This window comes from Phasianus colchicus, chromosome 30 (assembly GCF_987193195.1).
Source record: "Phasianus colchicus chromosome 30, bPhaCol1.hap1.1, whole genome shotgun sequence".
NCBI lineage: Eukaryota > Metazoa > Chordata > Aves > Galliformes > Phasianidae > Phasianus > Phasianus colchicus.
This window is the reverse complement of record NC_143465.1, coordinates 199,103-218,375: the sequence shown is the minus strand read 5'-3', so window position 1 is coordinate 218,375 and position 19,273 is coordinate 199,103. Positions and strand designations below refer to the sequence as shown.

Below are 19,273 nucleotides of genomic sequence, written 5' to 3'. Positions count from 1 at the left end.
GTCTTGCCAAAGAGGCCCGTGCTGCAGCAAGATTGACAGCACGACGCCTTTTGTTCCCCTTGAGCCCTGGCCAGGCTTCGGGGCGAAAACCAAGAGGAGAAAGAGGGCAGCGGCTGTTCCCTCGGACTGCTCCGTACATTGGTTTACTGTGTGCTAGAAAGGCTGGAGCTGCTTGCAGCGGCTCTGGACGCCTCACTCGTGGGATGGATGCATTGCTGTGCAACTTCCCCATGGCTGGGAGAGGTTCTTCAGATCCTCCCTGCAAACGGGGCTCCCCAGTGACTGCGGATCTGGCTGATGGTAAAGTGCTGGGGCAATTGGTCGTGGATCTTTCTTCACCACTGTGTTCACGTGGCAATGAGTAGGCCCACTGCCTTGCTTATTCCCTTTACTGCTAAGCTTCTCTTTTGGCTATAGACGCTGCCAATATTACTGTTGGTTTTATTTTGTCATAGGCAGTAAAATAAGCCTATCCCAAAGACGTTGGTGTCTTTGTTGCAGCTGTTGAGCCCACCGATTGGCACAACAGCATTAACACATGATGGGCACGTAACTTGGACATCAGGAACGTGACTTCAAAGGCTTCAAAGCATCGGGAATGTCTCCTTTGGAGAGAGACTGAGAGGTTTGGGCTTGTTGAGCCCGGAGAACGGAAGGCTCATGGGAGACCGTGTGGCTGCCTTTCAGTACACGGGGCCTCACAGATCACCCTTGCTGAGGGTGAGCACTATTCCCTCATTGAGGACATTGATGAAGATGTTGAACAAGACCGGACCCAGCACCGACCCCTGAGGAACACCGCTGGTTACAGGTCTCCAACCGGACTCTGCACCGCCAACGACGACCCTCTGCGCTCTGCCAGTCAGCCAGTTCTCAACCCACCTCACTGTCCACTCATCTGTCCACACTTCCTCAGCTTTGTCATAAGGATGTTGTGGGAGACGGTATCAAACGCCTTGCTGAAAGCAAGGTAGACTACATGCACTACATCCACCCAGCCAGTGACAACATCGTAGAAGGCTACCAGGTTGGTCAAGCATGCCCTCCCCCTGGTGAACCCTTGCTGATTACTCCTGATAACCTCCTTTTCTTCCAGTTGTCTGGAGATGGCATCCAGCACAAGCTGTTCCATCACCTTTCCAGGGACAGAGGTGTGCCCAGGTGGCCAAGAGGGCCAACAGCATCTTGCATTAGAAATAGCGTGGCCAGCAGGAGCAGGGAGGGAATCATCCCCCTGTACTCAGCCCTGGTGAGGCCACGCATTGAGCGCTGTGTTCAGTTTTGGGCCGCTCACTACAAAAAAAGACATTGAGGCCCTGGAACGTGTCCAGAGAAGGGCAACAAAGCTGGTATGGGGTCTGGAACACAGGCCTTACGAGGAGCGGCTGAAGGAGTTGGGGTTGTTCAGTCTGGAGAAGAGGAGGCTCAGAGGAGACCTCATTGCAATCTACAACTTCCTGAATGGAGGCTGTGATGAGGAGGGGTTTGGCCTCGTCTCCCAGGCAACAAACAGGACCCGAGGAAATGGCCATAAGTTGTACCAGAGGAGGTTTAGGTTAGACATAAGGAAGAACTTGTTCTCTCAGAGAGCAGCCAGGCACTGGAATGGCTGCCCAGGAAGGTGGTGGAGTCGCCGTCCCTGGCAGTGTTCAAGAGGCATCTGGATTAGGAGTTACAGGATATGGTTTAGTGCTTGTGGTAGCAGTGGTGATGGAAGGAGTTTTTTCTCCTTTCCTTTTTCTTCTTTTCTTCCCTTCCTTTCCTTTTTTTCCTTTTTTCATTTTGTTTTCTGTTTTCCATCTTTTCTTTCCCTCTCCCCTTTTCTTTCCCTCTCCCCTTTTCTTTCCCTCTCCCCTTTTCTTTCCCTCTCCCCTTTTCTTTCCCTCTCCCCTTTTCTTTCCCTCTCCCCTTTTCTTTCCCTCTCCCCTTTTCTTTCCCTCTCCCCTTTTCTTTCCCTCTCCCCTTTTCTTTCCCTCTCCCCTTTTCTTTCCCTCTCCCCTTTTCTTTCCCTCTCCCCTTTTCTTTCCCTCTCCCCTTTTCTTTCCCTCTCCCCTTTTCTTTCCGTCTCTTTTCATCTCTTCCCCTTTCTTTCCTTTTTTCATTTCTTTTGATTCATTTTGTTTAGTACTTTCTTACTTTTCATCTTTTAGATTCCTTTCTAAAAGAAAAGATAGAATGGGAGACAATAATTAAAGAAACAAAACCTGCTTTGAAAGCCATGGGGCCGGATGGATTGAACCTTGGGGTGCTGAGGGGGTTGGCAGACGTGGCTGCCAAGCCGCTCTCCATCATCCTTCAGCAGTCCTGGCTAATTGGGGATGTGTCCTGGCTGTCCCTGAACGTGTTTAAAGAGCTCTGGATGTGGTGCTCAGGGACATGATTGAGTGGTGGGTTGTTAGAGTTAGGGGAGTATGGTCAGGTTGCGGTTGGACTCGATGATCTTTCGGGTCTTTTCCAACCTGATCCATTCTATGATTCTATGGATTTAACAGCAGCGTTCTTGTGGGAGCTGCATTGAAACTTGCAGTGTCTCTGGGTCCCCAGAATTACTTTCTCCAAGCTGATTCGTAGGTGCTGGCACTTCTTTAAAGCAAGAGCAGCTGCTGATGGGAGGAAGGTAGTTCAGGCTCATGAGCTCTGCAGCATCTCCCAGGATGGTACCAGAGGAGGCAGGAATGATATTGCAGAAGATGAGAAGCTCCCCAGCAGGAAGCCAGAAACCCTGCGGGAGAGTCGGAGCACGTGTGGATGCCCAGGAGGTAATGCAGCCCCAGTATTTGAGAAGCGCGTGGCCAAGGAGCTGCGGCCCAAGAACAGAGCTATTCCGCCTTTGCAGAATAGCTGGCATCCCAAGAAGGACTCGTCTGTCCTTGTAAAAAGCAGGGGGAGGGCACGTCCAAATGCTTGCTGGTTGCTTGGGAGCTCAAATCCTCCAAGCTGGAGGCAGCCTGGGGGTAACATCTCCTTGGTCCGATTGTGCAGCACCTGAGCAAGAACTGGCTGCATGAGGGTCATCTTAATTTCTCTGTTCTTTTACTTAAATAAACCCGTTGGGAGACCGTGGTGTTGGTTTCCTAAAATTTGGATCTGGGAGGTGAGCACGCCCTTTGCTTATGATGGAAGCACAGAAGTGATGCGGGCACTCGCTGAGGTCACAGTCATCGCCGAGGTGGGAGCGTTTGTGGCACAGCCGGTGAGCAGAGCTGGTGCTCTGGTGAGTGTGCTGCACGCAGAGACTGAGCTGTGAGCTTTCCTTGAGAGATCACCCTGCGAGAGCCCGTCGGAAGCACCGCTGCGGCGTGTGCGTGAGCTGGGCACAGCTCAGGCTGAGCAGGCCGAGCAGGTGAGCTGGGTTTGGTGCTGGGTGGTTGCCGGGAGGTGTCTCAGCAGGAAAGCTGGGCTGGGGTGGGCACGCTGCATCAGCCCTCGTCCCGGCTGGCAGTGAGACAGAGGGAGTTTTCTTCAGGACAGCAACACCAGCCATGTGCTTCAAGGCACGTAACTATTGAGGAGATGGAGAACGCTTGCTGTCAGAAATCATGGCAGCTGTACAGGAGCTGGGTGTATTTTGGGGACAGTCCTTGTAACCAGCTGGTTTCGAGACATTGCCCTGCCCGAGAGTCTAAACTGCACAGCAGAAGAATGCTGGGAAAATGCTTCTTCCTCACTGTTTTTCACTTGCAGGTTCTTTCCTTAGGGTTCCTTTTTCCTTTCCAAAAGGAGATTTTGGGGATCGAGGCACTTGAAGAGAGAGTGAAGCCAGCTCTTTCCAACAGTGCGGGCAGTCCCTGTGGAGAGGACCCCGGGAACTTGAGCTTCCCCTGAGACGTTCCCCAGCATGTCTCAGCAGGGAGACGGACGCAGTTGCCATCGCTGCTTTGCGCGTGGAAAGGTATGGCTGGGTTTCTTTCGCTTGGGTTTCTCCTTTCTCTGGTTTTGGAGGGGAAGGGGTGGAGCAGGGGGAGCCCTGCTGGTCCTTTGTTAGCTCAGTAAGCGGCTGGGTTGTGCACTTGCAGCAACAGGACAGCATTGCCAGGCTCCTTAACCTGCTGGGGCAGGGTGGGAGCAGAGAGCGGGCACTGCCCTCCTGCCAGCTGCACCTGGTTATGGTTTGCCAGCTGCCCTGGGTTTCTGCTGAGAAGTTAGTTCTAGCTGCCTGCAGTAGTAAAGGGTGGGGAAGAAATAGTGGTGAAGAGCTAAGGCTGTGTACGGTAATTTTGCATGGGTTGAACTGTGGCACCTGAAGTCACTGTTTCCCTCGGAATAATGCTGGTGTTTGCAGGTGTGTTGGTTTAACCCCCCGAAGTGATGTCTGAGAGCGCCCGTCTTCTCCACCTGAACGATGAGAAAGCTGGATATGCCCAGAAATTGCAGCGCGTGCAGATGTTGTGAATGCGCTCCCAAATGTTTCCGTTAGTGATAACTAACGTCTCAGCACTCTGATACCCACCTCTTGCACCATCTGGAACGCTGCATCTCTTTGCAAACGTTGGGTGGCCGTTTCCATGGCCCTTCCTTTATTTCTGTCCTCAGAAGCAGCGCGGCGCAGTTCCCTGTGCTAGGGAGCAGCACCCAGCAGGCTGCCAGAGATCCAACAGCGCCTTGCAGCGCACAGAGGGACGCGATGGGGACGGACCATCCTTAGCACCACGCAAAAGTGAGTCTCTGCAGTCCTCTGTCATGAAGTATGGAAGAATGCATTTTAAGTATTACTTCTGAGCGGTGCAGCACTGCAGGGGTGTCCGGTAACCATGGTGGAAGCATTAGAGAGGCCGACAGCAACAGATGGCAGCAGTGAGACAGAAGTGTGTGTGTAAGTGGTGGTGCTCAGAGCTGAGTGCATTCCCTGTAGGGACAAAAAATCCGTGCCTCGACTTTTGCAGCTGATAGCGTTTTGTGTGCTGACGCAGCTTTGCTCTGCAGCATGCAGAGCTGTCAGGCAGACTGGGGTTCCTCTGCTGCCACCTGAGCGGGAATGAGAGCAGTAGTGCTTTGTGCAAGCGCACTGCAGTTTAAAGATCAGTTTCTGTTCTGGCTGTAGAAGAGTGTCTTTTGGTTTTTGTGGTGGACGTGGGCTAACAGGACAGTGCTGCTCCTGGTGTCTGTGAAATCAACACACAATCTGTTGTTGTAGGGACGGAGCCTGCGCGTCCATGGAATGGTGCTGGGCTTGGGGGGAAACGGAAAGCCTCCCCAGGTAAGAAGCTCTTGTGAGCTGTGGTGTGGGTACCTGCCTCTAAATAGGGCTGCATGAAGGGCTGTGTGGGATGGAGGAGAAAAGAAGGGGCACTGCAGATCTGTGCTGACTGCAGAAATGGCACAGCGTTGTAGCAGCAGAAAGGCCAATTGAAGAAACTACGCTTGAGGAGCAGAAGTTTGTGGTTGGCTGTGCTAAAATGCTCCTCCAAAGAGATGCTCTTCATGTCTTTCTTGTTTCCTTTCTGACAGAAGCTGATGCAAGCAGGCTTGCAGTGAAGCGCAGCCTTGCAGGAAGCCAGGGGAGGAGCATGGAGTGTGGCACAGCCCCCAAGAGAGGTACAGACACACAGCAGCATCTGGGTTTGGTGCACTGTCTTTCTAGTTAGGCTTTCTGTCTGTCCTTTCCTGGGACTGCTGTCGTTGCGTGTTGCTTGAGATCTTAATCCCTGGGGATTACAGTTGCCTTTCCTGTCCCAATTGGAAATGGCCCACAGTTCAGCCAAGATCCCAAGGTCCATTGCTGTGAACACTCGAGAGTTCCTAGCATTGTGGCCCATTTTGCAGACCGAAGGCAGTGTGTGACTCTCTTTTAATCTTGCTGCTTCCCCTTGCTTGATTTGAACAGGGAGAGGTGCTGAGCCAAACGGCAAGATGTACGCGAAAGCTCCTCTCCAGGCTCCAGGAGGGCTTCCTGGAACAGCAGGTCCCAGCAGAGGGGAAAGACCTTCCCCTGCAGTTGACAACCACTCCCTCTCCAAGACCATGGCTGCAAGAAAGCGCAAGGGAGTGGAGGAAGAGGAGCAAAAAGCAGAGCTGTGGCCTGCCAAGAAACAAGTGAAGGTGGAGCGCGATGGGGAGAAGGCTCAGAGCCCACATCAGAGCAGAGGCGGTGTGCCAGCTCCAGCAACACACCCTGGGCCTGCCCCAGCACCGACTGAGCGGTTCCGGACCTCAAAGCGAAGAGGTAGGAAGGTGCTGCAGCTGCCCTGGTGAGGTGCTTCCCTTATCAGGTGCATGGAGTTTGCTTAGGATTTGCTTTGCTTTCTCCTTCTCTCTGCGGAGAGGGGAAAAGAGTAGAAGGCTGCCGAGTCCAATGGCAAGGAAGTGCCAGAAAGTGTAACCCTCTCTTTTCCCATGAAATCCATGATGGCCTTCTGCTTGTCCCACTGGAAATACCCTTCCCTGAGAGGCTTCCTAGCCTGTTTTCATGTACCCATGTTTCCGCGGTTTTGCTGTTGACAAACTGAATTTCTCTCCTCTTTCTCTATAGCAAGACGACAACGACAAAAAGAGAGGAGAGCAGAAATGAAGAAGGCTGCTCTGAGAGCTGCCGCTGCACGTGCAGAGGTGAGTCCTCGGTGAGCACAGACACGGCTCTTGTTGTTCTCTGTCTGTCAGACGTGAAGGGGATTGTAGAATGCTGGGGGAAGCGGTGTCCTACTTTGACGCTCGCTTTCTTTCTTTCCAGTCCTCCACAATGAACAGCCTTGTGGAGATGATGGAGAAGCTGCAGCTGAAGGACTGAGTGGAGGAGCATCAGAAGGCAGCGGCTTCGTGGCAGCAGCCCAACTTGGCACTCTGGTTGCAGTCCATCAATAAACAATTGGAGCTTTGTATTCACAAAGAGCGCACGGCCTGATTTGTCCAGTGGCACTCAGTGAGCTGCTGCACCACCTCCTCGTTATTCCACTCGCGGCGCTGGGTCAGAACTCCCACATCTCCATCAGGGGATGCTGCAGGTTATAGAAGCAATGGATGCACCAGTCCTTGGCCCTGCCCATAAACGCACTGCCTGCAAAGCACGTGCACAGAACTGTGAGTAGCACGGCCTGAGCACAGGCGCGCTGAGTTAGAGAACAGCTGTCTCGAGCTGTCTGAGTTTCTCGGGGCAGCACTGAGCAGAAGTGAGCGTGTGCCCCTCACCCTGCAGGCGTCTCTGTTGGGGGAAGAGAGGCTCCGCCGGCTGCCTGATCCCGGAAGGCAGAGGTGTTCTCCTGACTTCTCTGCAGTGCTACCTTGCCTCATTGTCCCCCCTCTCTTCAGCCGTTTTGATGCTACTTTTCATCCTTTGGGCAGAGCTTGAGTCACTCTCATCATCGCACAGCTTTGTACTGAGCGGTGTGGAATTTTCTGGCTTTGCTCTTAAAAGCCTAGGCTGAAAACTGCAGCGTGCATGCTTAGTTTACATGGGGACATGGGGGAGGACATCCTCTAACCCCCATTATCGAAAAATAAACCTTAATTGCAAAAGTGAGGGGTGTCAACCCCCGACCCATGGGAACAAAGTGGTCCGTGGGGGTGACACTGTGGGGGTGTCCCCATCTCCAGTACGTGACACCACCAGGGTGCCATGAAGGTGTCCCCAACTTTGGTGGTGTGACAGCACGATGCTGTGTCCCCACTTCTCCAGGAAGTCCTCCAGCTGGTTACAGTGTCCCCAGCTTCGGCTCAACGTCCCCAGGGGGTCCTTTTGTCCCCTCTGCATGACGGTGACACCCGATGCTGGCTGCCGAACGCGACACCCGATGACGATGACACCGCGTCACGGCTGTGCCACGCTGGTGTCACACAGTCCCCTCTGGTGGTGGCACAGAGTTCACCACCGTGCGTGTCCACATCCTCATGTCAGACGATGGTGACAGCGCCAGAGGACTCCAGTGTCACCAGGTCCAGCTCTAGGTGGGCCTGGAGGGGTGACAAAGAACAGTGAGAGGCTCAGTGACAGCATGGTGACAACGCAGAGCTGCCTGTGCCTGGCCCTATGCGGTGGTCAGAGTACAGGGAATGGTGTCACCCGATAGATGGTGGCACACAAGTGACGGTGACACCAGATGACGGTAACAACAGTGACAGCCAGGGATGGGGACACTGCGTCACGGCTGTTCCACATCGAGGTCACCCTGTGTCACAGTGTCACCTGAAGACAGTGACACTCAACGACTCCCAGTGGCATCCAGTGAAGGGAAGAACCAACAATGGTGACACCACCGACCCCATGTCACACCCACAGCAGACCCCACATGTCCCCCGACTGTCCCCAGCTCCCCTCCCTGTACACTCCTCGTCACCTCTTCAATGAGGATGGCACCGCTCTGCAGTTGTGCCAGTCCTCTTCTTGGTTGCAAGTGTCCCATTTGGTTTTGTCATCCAGTATTTTTGGGAGAAAACGTGTGGTAGTTCTAAGAGAAGGGGTATTTCTGGGAGAAAATATCCTCTTTTTGGAAGAGAAGGTGAAATTTACCACTGAAATGTGGTATTTCTGGGAGAAAATGACATACTTGAGGGAGAGAACTCGGAAATGGTGGGAGAGAATGTCTTCTATTCGAGAGCAACTGTGGTATTTTTGGTGTGACGACTGGTCCTTTGGGGAGAAAATACGGTAAATATGGGAGAAAATGTCCTCTTGAGGAGTGTCAAGTGGTACTTTTGAGAGAAAATGTCAGGTATTTCTCAGAAAACTGCTGTTTCTGGGAGATAGTAGCATCCTTGGTTGGAAAATGACAGGTGTTTGTGAGAAAGCTGGTATTTTGGGAAAAAAGGCCGTATTTTTAAGACGAAGCTGGTATTTCTGGGGGAATATGTCCCGTCTTTGGGAGAAAAGTGGTCTATCTTGGAGAAAATGTCATGTATTTGGGAGAAAACTGGTCTATCTGGAAGAAACTGCCATTTTTCTGGGAGTAAGTGTGATCCTGAGGAGCGTCAAGTAGTATTCTTGGGATGAAACGTGAGGTATTTCTAAGCGTAGTGGTATTTCTGGGAGAAAATGTCTTGTTTTGGGGGGAAAAGATCACATGTATGTGAGAAAGCTGGTATTTCTGGGAGTAAACGCCATATTTTTAGGAAAAAATGGGTATTTCCCGGATAATCGGTCACATAGTTAGGAGAAAAGTGGTCTACCTGGGAGAAAATGTCCTTGTTTTTTGGTGGAAGAGATCATGTGTAGGGGACTAAAATAGTGTTCCCGGATGAAAATGTCACGTATCTGTGAGAAAAGTGGTATCTGTGGGTCACAGTGCTGTTCCCCAGGGGTCGGTGCTGGGGCCTGTCCTCCTCAAGATCTTTCTTGATGAGCTGAGGGCACTGAGTGCACCCTCGGGAAGTTTGCGGATGACACCAGGCTGGCTGGAAGTGTGGATCTGCCTGGGGGTAGCGAGGCCCCACAGAGGGATCTGGACAGGCTGGAGAGCTGGGCTGAAGCCAATGGGATGAGTTCCAACAAGGCCAAAGGCCAGGTCCACGTTCTGTGGGAACGTTTGTGGAAAAGTGACTTATGTAGCTTAAATCTCTGCCTTCTGACACAAGAGCAAAATGGAGCCAGGAATGTATTCTTACTTCCATAACAAGAGTGTCAGAAGGAAACACCCTGAGACTTCTTGTAGGGGTGTCCATTTGCTGTCTCCCAAAAACCAGTCAGGGGAAGGGCACAAGAGGGGTGTGCCCTGCCAGCTCCAGGTCTTAAGACCTTAGAAACCCGGTCTCTTTCAAAAGTTGAGGGAGTTTCCATTCTTAGAGCTCAGCCCTGAAGCCTTGCTGGTTCAATTCCTCTCAATGATGCATCTAAAAGATGCGGTGCAGGTGGGCAAAGGTCCAGGTGGGCCAGCGGGTGAGTTTTACCACAGCCCGACACAGATGGATAAGCTGCTTCATTAACAAGTCCAGCTTTTACTGCGGGGCTGGCAGCATCTGTGCTGTTGTTCCATCTGCAGTCAGGAATGTCACACTGCCTTTTTTTCAACCCACATTTACTCTTTCACAAAAGAGCATCAACTTCTGATACTCGTTCTGCAAACTGGGGAAGAGTAACCCGCAGAATGCTGACTGCTGCAGAGGACAGGTTGGAAGACAGCCGCTCCACGCGCCCATCGTGCCACAGCAGCTCCTTGCTGGATGTGCCTGGCATAACTGGTTGGCTCCTGACAGCAATCCCTCACAGTGGGGAGGAAAGCAGCACTTGCACAGCTGGTTTTAAGAGCGCTAACCAAGCTCAGCTAAAACACTCAAGGGAGACTGTCTTCAAGCACGGTCACAGGATGCGTTTGTTATACTGAAGACTAAAGGAGATCACTTCAGATTGACATCAGGGAGGAGACGGGGTAAAACTCCCCGCTGGCCCACACTTCAGGATCTGTGGCATGTTTTTCTGCACAGCTGCCGTTTCTAAATTTGGAAAGAGACAGTAAAACATACCTGGAAAGGGTTGAGAAGTCAGGGTCTCCGTAGCTACAGAGAGATGTTGGATGCTTCTTTCTGTGGGAACGTTTGTGGAAAAGTGACTTTAGGTAGCTTAAATCTCTGCCTTCTGACACAAGAGCAAAATGGAGCCAGGAATGTATTCTTACTTCCATAATAAGAGTGTCAGAAGGAAACACCCTGAGACTTCTTGTAGGGGTGTCCATTTGCTGTCTCCCAAAAACCAGTCAGGGGAAAGGCACAAGAGGGGTGTGCCCTGCCAGCTCCAGGTCTTAAGACCTTAGAAACCCGGTCTCTTTCAAAAGTTGAGGGAGTTTCCATTCTTAGAGCTCAGCCCTGAAGCCTTGCTGGTTCAATTCCTCTCAATGATACATCTAAAAGATGCAGTGCAGGTGGGCAAAGGCTCCACAGCTGTACAGCATCTACGGGACAGCTCTTATTGAGCCAGCAGGTGTAACTGCTTCCCGAGGAGCTGTGCAGCCATAAAGGCATTCCAAAGCACCTCTTGCTCTTACATGAACGCATCATTGGCTTCATCTCACTGCCGTGCTTAATTCCCAGTGCTGACAGGTCTGTCCGGCAGCTCTGCCTAGAGAACCAGCATATGTTTCAGGCACGTGTCCTGAACGAGTCACTCCGTTTCAGCGAGTTTAGCGTCAGTGAGAGCTCCCTGCCCCAGCAAGTCTACCGAGCACCTGTGTTCTCTTACATCCCCGCACCACGCCGTGCTGCTCAGCGAGTCCAGCGCAGCTCTGCAGGACCCGGGGGACTACAGAACACGTGCCAGCGGTGAGCTGAGCTCGTTCTTCAGGTCCTGCTCCGGGCTGTGCCCTTCTCACATCCCACGCACCGAGCCCGGCCGGGCCACCGCTCGGTTCTTCCTTGGAGGAGAAAGTGGCCAGAGATGCCGCCGCAGGAGCCGTGAGAAAACCGGGCAGAGATGCGCGCTCGGCTTTCAAGAAGCGCCAGCAGCTCGGAATCGGCCTGGAGACAGCGATTCTGGGGAAGCCGGAGACGCCGCACGTCTCAGCGCGGCTCCCGCAGGAGCGGTACCGTTCGACGGCGTCGCCACGGCGACGGCGCCTCAGCGCCTCAGCGCCGGTCCGTCGCTACGGCGCCGCGCCGTCCCCGCCGAGTGACGTCATCACGCCGCGACCCGAGGAGGCGGCCGTGCGGAAGCGGTGCGGGGCGCCTCGGGGCTCCGGGCGCCGCCTCGGCTCCTACAGGTGGGTGTTCGGGGGGCGCCGGGGCGGGGGCCGGGGTGAAGGCGGCGGGGGGGCCGCGTGCCGCTCTGTCTCGGCCCCGCGGGGTCTCCGTGGTGCTCGGGGCTTCCCTCGGCGGGGGCGGCTGCCCTGCGTCTCGCCGCCTCCCCCACCCCGTGTCTTTCGCTGCCCTCCCCCCCTGTCCCCCTGCCGCTGATCGCCCGCACCCCCCAGTCCCTCTGTGTGCCCCCCGGGGTTACACCCTCCCCCCGGTCTCCCTCCCCTCCAGTCCCCCCGTTCTGATCGCCGTAGTCCTCTTCCACCCCTCCCCTCTGTGCCTCCCCCATTCTGATCCCCAGGGTCCCCCCCCGATCCCTCATCCCTCCCCAGTCCCCCGTTCTGATCCCTGGTGTCCCCCCACCCCCCCACCGCTCTCCCCATTCTGTCCCCTAGAGTCCCCCCCTTTCCCAGTCTCCTCTATCTGACCCCCGAACTCCCTCTCCTCCCCCCGAGTGCCCCCACTCCAATTCCCCCATTCTGATCCCCAGAGTCTCCTACCACCCCCCATTCCCCTCTATTTGACCCCCAGGGTCCCGTGTCCTCCCTTCTCCTCCCACCTCCTGGCCCCTTTTTTCTGACCCCTAGAGGTCCCTGTAACCCCCTGTGCGCTCCTCCCTGACCCCTGGAGTCAGTTCCTCATTTTGACCTCCAATTTCCCTCAGCCAGACCCCATAGAAGCCTCGCACAACCCCTGGCTCTTCCCTCCCACCCCTCCCTCCACCCCCAGATGCTCTTCCTGCCTTGTAGAAACTCTGTTCACCCCTTTCCCCCACACAAGCCACTAAGTTTCCCCCCAGACTCTTTTTCCACCCCATAGACATCCCACTCTCCTCTTCTCCCCCCCAATACTTCCCTAAGGTGTCCCCCAGACTCCCACCCCATAGAAGCCCCCCACAACCCTCCAGATTTCCTCTGCCACCCCTTCTCCATTCCTAGACCCCTTTTCCTCCCAGCAGAGACCCAACTCACCCCTTTTTTCCCCCACACAACCCCCCGTCCACTCCCAGACCCCCCTTTCTGCCCTACAGAAGCCCCCTTTCCACCCCTCAAGTTCCCCTCCACAATGTACCCCTCCATCCCCAGGCCCCCTTTTCACTCACAGAAGCCTCGTTCTGCTCTTTTCCCCCTCACAACTCCCTCTCTCCATCCTCAGAGCCCCTTTCCACGCCACAGAAGCCCTCCACAATCCCTCAGTTTCCCCTTCCAACCTTTCTCCACCTCCAGACCCTCTTTCCACCTCACAGAAGCCCCACTCACACCTTTCCGCCCATAGATTCCCCACGAGCCCCCCCCTATATACCCCTGGAGGCATGCAGAAGAATCTGGAGATGTTGTAGAGGGGTTTGGGGCATCCAGTTGGTCCCCAGGTGGATCCAAGGTGTCCTTGGATTCATACAGAAGGATCTGGAGATGTCCCAGAGGGATCCTGGGGTGTCCAGGGGGTCCCAAGAATGGTCCTGGGGGTCCCTGGAAGGATCTGGAAGCTCCCAGGATGGGTCCAGGAGCTCCGAGGAGCCACTGGGATGATTTGGAGATGTGCCAGTAGAGTCTGGTAGGGTCCAGAGAGTTCTCATGTGGGTCTGAGTGGTCCTGGAGTCATCCCGTCATCAGAGACATCTCTGGGGATGTCCCAGAGAGGACTTGGAGGGTGCAGGGGGTTTTCAAATTGATCCAGGGGGTCCTTGGATTCATCCAGAAGGGTCTGCAGACGTCCCAGAATGATCCTGTGGAATGTGGGGGGGTCCTCAGGTGGGTTCAGAGGGTCCTATTGTCTTCTGGAAGGGTCTGGAGATGTCCCATGGGTGTCTTGGGGTCCCCAGGCGTTCCTGGAGTCCTCCAGAGGTCTCTAGTGGGGATTTTGAGGACAACCTCACATAGTGACACATTCTCGCTCTTCTTTGTCCCCGTGGGATCGCCCCCAATAATGTCTGTTTCCATTAAAATCAATACTATGTCACTTTTCTTGTATATTTTTTGCCACTTCCTTTCAGAAATGGATGGTTCCCACCAATCCCTGTGCAAAGCCCCACGGAAACAATCCCCCCAGGGCCACCGGGTGACACCGGACAACCACTTGTCCCCAAAGTTCTCACTGTCACCGTAACCGTGGAACCTGGGGCCGTACCAACGTACCTTGAGAGCCCCATCCGCGTCCTACAGCTCCTGGACGCTGTCACCCTGGCTGTCCATGACTGTCCCATGCTGTCCCCCCTGCCATGGTGGCACAACTTCAGCACAGTGCCATCCTCATTGAAGAGGTGACGAGGAGGGGTACAGGGAGGGGGGCAGGGGACAGTCGGGGGACACGTGGGGTCTGCTGTGGGTGTGACATGGGGTCGGTGGTGTCACCATTGTTGGGTGTCACCTTCACTGGATGCCATTGGGTGTCACTGAATGTCACTGTCTTCAGGTGGCGCCGTGACACAGGGTGACCTCGATGTGGAACAGCCGTGACGCAGCGTCCCCATCCCTGGCTGTCACTGTTGTTACCGTCATCTGGTGTCACCGTCACTTGTGTGCCACCATCTATCGGGTGACACCATTCCCTGTACTCTGACCATCACATGGGGGCAGGCACAGGCGGCACCACATTGTCACCATGCTGTCACTGAGCCTCTCACTGTTGTTTGTCACCCCTCCAGACCTGCCTACCGCAGGACCCGGTGACACCGGAAACCTCTGGTGCTGTCACCATCGTCTGTCATGAGGACGGGGACATGCACGGTGGTGAACTCTGTGCCACCACCAGAGGGGACTGTGTGACACCAGCGTGGCACAGCCGTGATGCGGTGTCATCACCGTTGGGCGTCACTCCTGGCAGCTGGCGCCGGGTGTCACCGTCATGCAGAGGGGACAAAAAAAACCCTGGGGACATTGAGCCGAAGCTGGGGACACCGTGACCACCTGGAGGACTTCCCAGGGAAGTGGGAACACCACATGACAATGTCACACCACCAAAATTGGGGACATCCCTGTGTCACACCCCAAAGCTTGGGACACCTTCATGGCACCCTGGTGGTGTCATATCCTAGAGTTGTGAACACCCCCCAGAGTTTGGGACAGCCCTCTGGAGACGCCATCTGTGCCCTCCCCCACAGAAAACATTGTTCCCATGGGGCGGGGTTGACACCCCTCACTTTTCTAATTAAGGTTTATTTTTGATAATGGAGGTTGGGGGATGTCCTCCCCATGTAAGTGATAAAGGGCAGAGGAGCGGCTGTGGGGCTCCATGTGTCACACTGGGGATGAACTCTGGGGACAGAGGTGACTGCAGCATTCTGGCCCCATCGCCCCTATGGCTCTATAACCAGTACAGCTCCATCTCGTAGCCATCCCTCGTCCGTATCCCACAACGTTATCCCATCCCATATCCATCATATCCACCCCACAGCCATCTCAAACCCATCCCATATCCATACCCCCACATCCTATCCCCATCCTTAACCCTATATCCATAGCCATTCCGAATCCTTATCCCCACATGCATCCCATGTCCATTCCATCTACTTATCCCATGCCACTATCATCCCAATCCCATCCCGTGTCCATATTTCATCCCCAATCCATCCCACATTCTTCAGTGTTGGTCCCATGTCCATCCCAAGCCCATCCCATATATATTCCATTTTCCTATCTCCCATTCCATATCCACCCCATATCCATATCCCCACACCCCAACCCTACATTTCACATCCCAGTGCACATCCAACATCCCAAGCCCAGTTCCAAACCTCATATCCCAACCCCACATCCAAGCCCCACCTCCCACCTGTCAATCCCATTCCCATCTCGCACCCCCTATAGCAGTAGGGCGCACCCCGAGGCCCCACCCACGGCCCGCCCCCTGCCGCGCTCCTCCCACCAACAGCGCAGCGTAACGCCGCACCGCCCCCGGGCTCTCATTGGGCAGGTGCCGGACCGTCCCAGCCCCGGGCTCTCATTGGTCAGGTGCCGGTCCGTCCCGCCCCCGGGCTCTCATTGGTCAGGTGCCGGTCCGTCCCGCCCCCGGGCTCTCGTTGGGCACGTGCCGATCCGTTCCGCCCCCGGGCTCTCGTTGGTCAGCGGCAGCGGCGCCGGCTCCGATTGGCTGAGGCGCGGCGCGCGGGAACGGCCGTTGGCAGCCGGCCTAGAGCTCTTCTCCCCTCAGGCGGCGGCGCTCCCGCAGCCCTGGCCGCCCCGCACCGCCGCTGCGCGCCGGAGCTGTCCGGGCAGCACCGAGACGGAACCGCGGCACGACGGGAGCGGTGCTGAGCACAGCAGAGCCGGAGCCGGGAGGGACGGAGAGCGGCGCCGGGACAGGGGAGGAAGCCTGGTGGGGTGAGGGGCTGGGAAGGCGGGGGGGGGATAGGGAGGCAGGCGGGGCTGCAGCGGCTGTGGTATCGGGGTACATGGGGCGATAGGGGTGGGTACAAAGGGATTTAGGGCAGCAGAGGGCTGTGAGGGGGAAACGGGGGGACACGGTGCTATAGGGAGCATTGGGGGCCGGGAGGGGCTGGCGAGAGCTACGGGGAGGGATATAGGGGGCTGGGGGAGGACCTAAGAAACTGTGGCTCTATGAGTGGCTGTAGGGGGAATGGAGGTGGGATAGAAGGGGATGTGGGGCTACAGGGAGCAGCGGGAGGGCTGTAGGCGTGGTATAGAGAAACAGGCATGACAGGGGTCTGTGGGTGGGATTGGGGGGGAAGTAGAGAGGTGTAAGGTTATAAAAGGCTGCAGAGAGACAATAGGGGGTTTGCGTGGGCACAGTGAAATAGAGGGTAATGTGGGGTGACACCGGGCACAAGACGGGAATGTGAGAGAGAAGACCCAGTTGGAGGCACAGATAGAGGCAAGCTGAGGGGGATAAAGAGGGAGAATCTCAACGGGGCGGGGAAAAAAAAAAAACAAAAGGAAAAATGAGAATGAAAAGTAAGAAAAAAAAAAAGATGGAAAAAGAAAAAAAAATGGAAGTGCTGAAAACAGAAAAAAAGAGGCACAGAGGAGGAAAAAAAGTAAAAAGCAATCCATGTATATCAAGAGAAAGCAAGTAGGAAAGCTAACTGCAGCAGAGCAAAGGAAAGCAACCTTGCAGGAATGGAGGAGTGTGGGAAGAGCTGAGCCCCGGCCTGGCACAGGAGCTGCACGGCAGGAGAAGAAGCTGAGCCCAAAGGTAAGAGGAGCTCCTTGGGGCTTTTTGTGGGCTTGAAGCAAAGCTGAGAAGCCGTGCCCGGGAGGAGGTGTGGGTAGCTCCAGGCCACCTTGCTGTCTCCCCAGGAGATGCGGGCTGTGGGCTAGGCAGCGGGCAGGAGTGCTGGCCAGAAGCAAGCATCTGTGTGGAGAAAGGCAAAGGGCGGAGGAGGTTGAAGGGGAGCTACCGGGCATGGGCTTGCTCAGCAAGGGGAGCAGAAGCCTGAAGGGCACGAGGAGGGAATAGAGAAGGGCATGCAGAAGGAGAGAAGCTGCGAGCAGAGTTAAGAGGCACTTGTCAGAGCAGCAAGCAGAGCAGGCAAGTGTTGAGATTGGGAGTGAGTAGCAGGAAAAGGCAAGAGCACCAAGAAAAAGGAGGCGAGGGGCAAGCAGCTCAGGTAGGGAAAAGGAAGGGCATGCAGCTCAGGTAGGGAAGGGAGGGGACAGCAGCTCAGGTAGGGAAAAGGAAGGGCATGCAGCTCAGGTAGGGAAGGGAGGGGACAGCAGCTCAGGTAGGGAAAAGGAAGGGCATGCAGCTCAGGTAGGGAAAAGGAAGGGGACAGCAGCTAAGCTAGGAAAGTGAGTGGATAGCAGGTGAGGTAGGTAAGTGAGGGGACAACCAGTAAGGAAGCCAAGTGAGCAAACATCTGCTCAAGTACGTAGTGAGGGGCAAGGAGCTCAGCTAGGTAAGTTAGGGGGAAGCAGCTCAGGTAGGGAATGAGAGGGGCCAGCAGCTCAGCTGGGAAAGCGAGGGGCAAGCAGGTCAGCTAGGTAATTTTTGGAACAAGCAGCTCAGGTAGGTAAAGGAAGGGACAGCAGCTCAGGTAAGAAGAGCAGGCAAGGGAATGGTAGGATAGGGCAAGGGGGGAGGTGAGGGAGAAAAGAAAGAATGGGGAGGGTAGGGAGGACTTAAAGGGGGTTTCAGGAGTACCTATGATTATAAAAAAAAAAAAAAGAAAAATGAAAAACAAGAAAAAAAGGTGAAAGAAAAAAGAGAAAGGGAAAAAAAAAGAGTAATAAAGGAAAAAAATAAAACAGGAAAAAAGAAAAAAAAATGGAAAACAAAAAGAGAAAACCAAGATGAAAAAGAAAAAATGAAAATAGAAAAAAATGAGAAAAGAGAGAGAAAAATGAAATAAAAAAGAAAAGTGCAATGAAAAAAAAAAGAAAAAAGGAATAAAAAAAAAAAGAAAAAAAGAGTGAAAATGAAAAAAGAAAACCAAGATGAAAATGAGAAAAAATAGATGAAAACAAAAAGAAAAGGAAAAGAGAAAAAAAAAAAAGAACAAGTGCAATGAAATGAAAAAAGAAACGAAAGCATAAAAAAAGAAGAAAAAGAAAAAAGCCCAAAAAGGTCAGAAAAAAAAGAAATGAGAAAAGAAGAAAAAAGCCAAGTAAACAGTCAAGAATAACAGCTGAGAAAAGACTGGATGGCCAAAATGTAGAGAAAGCAAAGCAGAGCACAGCAAGGGAAAGCAAGGCGAGAGTAGCAGCAAAAGGCAGGAGAATGAAGAAGGAGGGAGTGAAGAGCAGGAAAGGTGAGTTTGCCATAAGGCAAGGGGGAAGGGGAGGGGAAAGGGAGAAAAGGGGGGGTACGGGAGGGGAGGGGAGGGGAAGGGAAGGAGGGGGGGAGAGGAGAGAGGGGAGGGGAGGAAGGGAAAAATGGGAGGGCTGAGCCCCCGCCTGGCACAGGAGCTGCGCGGCAGGAGAAGAAGCTGAGCCCAAAGGTAAGAGGAGCTCCTTGGGGCTTTTTGTGGGCTTGAAGCAAAGCTGAGAAGTCGTGCCCGGGAGGAGGTGTGGGTAGCTCCAGGCCACCTTGCTGTCTCCCCAAGAGATGCGGGCTGTGGGCTAGGCAGCGGGCAGGAGTGCTGGCCAGAAGCAAGCATCTGTGTGGAGAAAGGCAAAGGGCGGAGGAGGTTGAAGGGGAGCTACCGGGCATGGGCTTGCTCAGCAAGGGGAGCAGAAGCCTGAAGGGCACGAGAAGGGAATAGAGAAGGGCATGCAGGAGAGAAGCTGCGAGCAGAGTTAAGAGGCACTTGTCAGAGCAGCAAGCAGAGCAGGCAAGTGTTGAGATTGGGAGTGAGTAGCAGGAAAAGGCAAGAGCACCAAGAAAAAGGAGGCGAGGGGCATGCAGCTCAGGTAGGGAAAAGGAAGGGCATGCAGCTCAGGTAGGGAAAAAGGAGGGCACAGCAGCTAAGCTGTGTGTTATGGGAAGTAATGTCAGTGATCTGAATGGCAGTAACCTGCTGTTCTGCATGGGGCTGTTGTGGAAGTTTACTGTTCAGACTTTCTTAGTGAGCTCTCCCTAGATTGTTTCTGTCCTATTTCTACACTTGCTTTGTTTTTTTCCAGTCCTCTATAATGAACAGCCCTGTGGCAATGATGCGGAATCTGCACCTGAAGGACTGAGAGGAAGAACATCAGAAGGCAGCAGCTGCAGTGTGTGGTGTTACAGG

At 54.3% G+C, this 19,273-nt stretch overlaps 3 protein-coding genes across 4 annotated transcripts; all 3 read left to right on the top strand.

Annotated features, from left to right (window-relative positions):
* The first annotated feature begins 1,978 nt into the window (after positions 1-1,978).
* LOC149914300 (zinc finger CCCH domain-containing protein 11A-like) lies at positions 1,979-6,823 on the top strand. The gene is made up of 7 exons (XM_090127008.1): positions 1,979-3,892; positions 4,534-4,657; positions 5,135-5,197; positions 5,449-5,535; positions 5,825-6,163; positions 6,470-6,546; positions 6,668-6,823. Exons 1-7 carry the CDS (start codon positions 3,839-3,841, stop codon positions 6,722-6,724), a joined length of 801 nt encoding a protein of 266 aa, XP_089983134.1. The 5' UTR covers positions 1,979-3,838; the 3' UTR covers positions 6,725-6,823.
* A 2,927-nt stretch (positions 6,824-9,750) lies between these two features.
* On the top strand, positions 9,751-14,098 carry LOC149914299 (uncharacterized). The gene is made up of 3 exons (XM_090126856.1): positions 9,751-9,802; positions 11,189-11,615; positions 13,643-14,098. The coding sequence occupies exons 1-3, from the start codon at positions 9,751-9,753 to the stop codon at positions 13,911-13,913; spliced, it is 750 nt and encodes a 249-aa protein (XP_089982982.1). The 3' UTR covers positions 13,914-14,098.
* Positions 14,099-14,293: 195 nt separating this feature from the next.
* LOC149914298 (uncharacterized) lies at positions 14,294-17,751 on the top strand. 2 transcript variants are annotated; one of them, XM_090127215.1, is made up of 2 exons: positions 14,294-15,963; positions 16,669-17,751. In XM_090127215.1, the coding sequence occupies exons 1-2, from the start codon at positions 15,133-15,135 to the stop codon at positions 16,834-16,836; spliced, it is 999 nt and encodes a 332-aa protein (XP_089983341.1). In that variant the 5' UTR covers positions 14,294-15,132; the 3' UTR covers positions 16,837-17,751. The 2 variants fall into 2 exon arrangements, with proteins under 2 accessions (XP_089983341.1, XP_089983342.1); XM_090127216.1 differs by having other exon boundaries at positions 14,295-15,963; positions 16,723-17,750.
* Positions 17,752-19,273: the final 1,522 nt, after the last annotated feature.